Source organism: Lotus japonicus, chromosome 6 (genome assembly GCF_012489685.1).
Source record: "Lotus japonicus ecotype B-129 chromosome 6, LjGifu_v1.2".
NCBI classification, from domain to species: domain Eukaryota; kingdom Viridiplantae; phylum Streptophyta; class Magnoliopsida; order Fabales; family Fabaceae; genus Lotus; species Lotus japonicus.
In genome coordinates this window covers 14,640,953-14,645,471 of record NC_080046.1, presented here as the reverse complement: position 1 = coordinate 14,645,471, position 4,519 = coordinate 14,640,953, and the positions used below count along the sequence as shown (strand labels likewise).

The 4,519-nt window shown below is 37.7% G+C and overlaps 1 protein-coding gene across 1 annotated transcript; it reads left to right on the top strand.

Annotated features, from left to right (window-relative positions):
- The first annotated feature begins 2,389 nt into the window (after nucleotides 1-2,389).
- LOC130726494 (RING-H2 finger protein ATL66-like) lies at nucleotides 2,390-3,328 on the top strand. Its single transcript, XM_057577772.1, has one exon. The coding sequence runs from the start codon at nucleotides 2,520-2,522 to the stop codon at nucleotides 3,033-3,035; it is 516 nt and encodes a 171-aa protein (XP_057433755.1). The 5' UTR covers nucleotides 2,390-2,519; the 3' UTR covers nucleotides 3,036-3,328.
- Nucleotides 3,329-4,519: the final 1,191 nt, after the last annotated feature.

Genomic DNA, 4,519 nt, shown 5'->3' with positions numbered 1-4,519 from the left:
TGTGTTGGTCAATCTGCAAGTGTACAGAATCCACTCAGTTTTAAAATATCGAACCATAGAATTTTCACATCGTTGGTTTAAGCTTGAAGCCTGTGAGTTTGAAAAGAAATAATTTCAATGTTGATTGGTTGTGACAAAGAATTGTCAAGATAGCAATGGTGATAATGTTGAGAAAAAAAAGGTCAAAACGCTTTGGGTTGTCGATCATCTATTCCATTCTAGTCTACCTATCCTATGCATGTGAAACCTTGAACCTCTCTTTGTTGATCTAGCCTATCTGATTACTTATTAATGTCTCACATAAGCAATTCTCTCAAACTAAAAGTAAAGTTCAATTCCTTGTGTACTTAATCATTCATTTGAGGCTCTAGGCATACATTTTCATGCCAGCAAAACTCAACCCTTCCTCTATTCCTAGTAGCAAGCATACAAGAGTCTATTCCAACTCAAATCCCTAAACTACATCAAACTTTCGTTATGATTATAGTCTAGCCTATGCACTCAAGCTAATCATACATTATAGAATTGAAATACAAAGATAGAAACAAGAACTCATGCATATGGATAAGATTTAACAACTAAAACTTCATAGAATCTCTAAAACCCAAAGCAATGAAAAGACTAGCCACTCATGGCTAGAGAATCCATATAAGAATAATGGAAATGAACCTGAAAATTACAAAGTGGAAGCTTCCCACAAGCCCCAAGTTGCTCCTCAGCTTCTAAACTTAGCTAAAATATCAAATATGACAAGAGTCTATACAAGTTCTACAAAAGAAATGACAAAAATCTTATTTATTGGCAAAATGAGCGAGTCTGGGCGCTCAAGCGCTAGGAAAGCATGCTTGAGCGCCAACTAATCAAGCGAAAACAAAAACTTTTTCAACACATTGGCACTCAAGCGCCAGCTTTCAAAACCAGCTTCCTGAGCTTCTGTTGAATTGGCGCTCAGGTGCCAATTAGGAGCGCTAGAGCGTCACAAGCACGCTCAGAAACCTCTTGAACTTCACTTTTACTCCACTTTAATGCTTCCTTCAAGCCTCTAAACCTTCCATCTTCAGCTGATTGAACCTGAAACTTTGATGAACAAGCTAGGAAAATATCTAGAAACTCAAGGGTTAGTTTTGCACAAAGGCCCCAAAACAAGTGGAAACTTCTTAAAACCCCTAAACTTAACTAAAATGCAAGAAAAGTCCCTATAAAACTATGAAATTACCAAAACGAAACAAAAAACACAAAAATGATAAAAATGCATGAAACACTACATGAGACACAAGAAAAAGACTCAAAACTAACAAAGAAATGACCCAAAAAACAAGACTAAATGAGGGTCATCATACTGCTTTTGACTTAAAGTCTTAAATGTTTAATATTCAATCATAGTAAAGAGATACGAGTTTTATCGTCCTCTAAGAGGTGTAATACTTGATCTAGTTAAACTACATGATCAATACATGTGAAATGGTAGACCAGGATAACTAAGCACGGAACTTCCATTTTTCTAATCAATTAGCTACGTATAAAGCTAAGTTGTTGGAGTTATGGTCGAGACAACTTAAACAAGGTTGAAGCTAAATGATAAGTTGGAAAACGTTAAAACAACCTACACATTTGATAAAATACCACCACAAATAGGTTCGATTGCATTATAAGCTATTTAAATAACTAATTTTACTATTTTATTGCTTTTTTAAACTTTGAGAGTCTCTTAATATTCAGTCGACTTAAAACGTTGAAGTATTTTTTACAGAAACCTCTCACATTAGACATTCACTACCCCCATCACATTAGTCATTGTGCTCTCTGCCTAACACCACCACCACCACCACCACCACAAGATCATGTTCCATGTCTTAACCTCGTCCCTAATTAAGAATGCTCATTTCAAACAAGGGTGAGTATCCTATTCCTATCTCTCCCTTAAATCCATCTTCTCTTTTTCTATATGCTCATTCTAACTCCAAACAAACATAGCATAAAAGAAAACATACTTGATAATTATCATTTTAATCCTAAAGAATATTCCGGAAAGTCATCAATAATTATCGAGTATGGAAATCAAGGTGCTGCAGCAGTTGGTTTTCCCAACAATCCAACCAATTTGCCCATCACTGATGTTCCCAGGAAAAAGAACTTGACCACGAACCCATCTACTATTATAACGTCCATGTCAAACAAAGGCTCCCAATTAATTAACACTCTCATAGTCTCATTCTCCTTCTTCCTTTTCTCTTCTTTCTTTCTAAAATTGAAATCTAAAAATAAAGTATTCTTCTTTTTCTTTCAAAAAGGAAAATAACATTATCCACGCGCTGAGACTGCGACTACAACAAACCACCAAACTTAACTATAAATAACGATACCCACTCATTTTCAGTTCTCACTTCCTCACTCGCCACAGCAAGAAACAAGTTAGAGTTTCACATAACACAGTTAACAATTCTGATGCGCCACCGTCAGCATCCCTCTTCTCCGCCACTCGCCGCTGTTAAAACCACCAGTCGCCACCTCAAATCACCATGTCCAGCCCAGATACTCGCTCACTGAACTGGCGCTACACGGAGATTGACGACAGGGATCTTGAAATCCGAGGCAGGACACTGTTCTTCATCATCGTGCTGTTCTCCATTATAATCCTCGTCGCGGTTCTCTTCTTCTACACGCGCTGGATCTGCCGCTACCACAACGACCTCTCTGTCCCCACCGCCTTCCACGCGCCGCCGCGTCCGGCGCAGCAGGGGCTGCCCCCCACCGCGATCAAGAAGCTTCCCATAATCCTGCACCAGGCACCGGCGGACACTGACGGCGGCGCGTGGGAGGACATGGAGTGCAGCATCTGCCTTGGGGAGTTCAGGGACGGTGAGAAGCTGAAGGTGTTGCCGGCGTGTGAACATAGTTTTCACTGTGAGTGTGTTGATAAGTGGCTCACTCATCATTCTAGTTGTCCATTGTGTAGGGCTTCTCTTAAGGTTGAATCTTTGTTTCCAAAGATTTTGATTCAGGAACCACCCATTAGAATTGACATCCGGTTATAGCTCCCTTTTGATTATTTTTATTCTCAAGGGACATAGTTTCAATTTGCAATATAAATAAAAAAATACATAGCTCTTGGTAATTTATCTTCTTGGGCATCTTGGGCATTGTAAGTGCCTGTTTGGGGTGGCGTTGAGAGTCCCCAAACGCACGTTTCCATCAACGCTCCAAGTTATAGTGGTGGGCCAAACGTGCGTTTTTTATGTCTCAAACGCTATGCCAAACACACCCTAAATCGTTGTAAAAAGATATATACTATGTGCTAATCTTGCACCTATGTACAATTTTCTTACCATATCTTTGTTTTTTAGATTTAATTAGTATGCCCATAGATAATGTGAACACTTGAGTGTGTTTGTAACACAAGAGTATTTACAGTTGACAATAGTGACTAATTAATTCTCTCTTCGCGCATATTCACATTATTAAGTGGTAAATAGTTGATTGTGAAATAAGGGGATTGATGGTTAGGTTAAGTAACTAGGTGAATTAACCATGAGGGGTGATATGGTAGTTAGCTCACTCCACTTCTTAATTATGAGGTCGAGCATCAATTCTCATATATGTGAATGAAGCACATTTGGTGGTTAGTTGTAGTGAACAATCGCGGTGAGAGAATTAATCATTGCTGTCAGTGGTAAATACTCTAAACTCACAAAAAACGGTCACATTGAACCATATTAGTATCTTATCATATATCTCTATATTTTTTAATATAAGGGGTTGTCTAAATGACCCATGAGAAAGTAAAATTTAATGAGATGAATGTGTAGCATCATTAAATAATTTTTTGTGGTTTAAGCTGATTTGATGAGGTTTTTAATAGAATGTTTGAATTAGTTTTCACATGAAGTTCTAAACAAGGTTCTTCATACATCTAATCATTTTCTGCGAAACGTTGGACAATTGCACATGACATAGGTGAAAGAAAGTGTATTGTCTGTGAGATTGTTTGTATTATTTGATGTTCCCACGTTGGATGATAGAAAATCAGGGTTCAGAAGGACAAATTAAAGGATACAAAATTGACGCTTTCAAGAGGACCACTTGTTTGATAAAAGTTCTGAACGATGTTGCTCTTCTGACTCAGCCGTGGCAGTGGCTAGCTCGGATACGTGGTCCTGCTTCTTATGTTTGTATTAAAAGTGGATATTTGATGACTTTTTAAAATTTCTGATTTAGTCCTCAATAATTTAAAGTATTTTTTTGTTAAAAAAAAAAATTAGTTCAGCTTTTTATATCATCACGAGTCACTCTTCCAGGACTACAAGTTATTTACATGAGTACTAAATTGTCCACAAACACTGGTCTCACATCAACCATGGAAATCATAACACAATTTTCACAAGAAAATGTTTGTCCTTTTCAATTGAACCAATGTATTTATCAGAATAATTTAAGATGAATCAAGATAAAGGAGCTGTTTACTTTGCCGTGAATGTGACTTGTGATCAACGCGCGCTGGTGTTGTGGCATGTTGCCACAG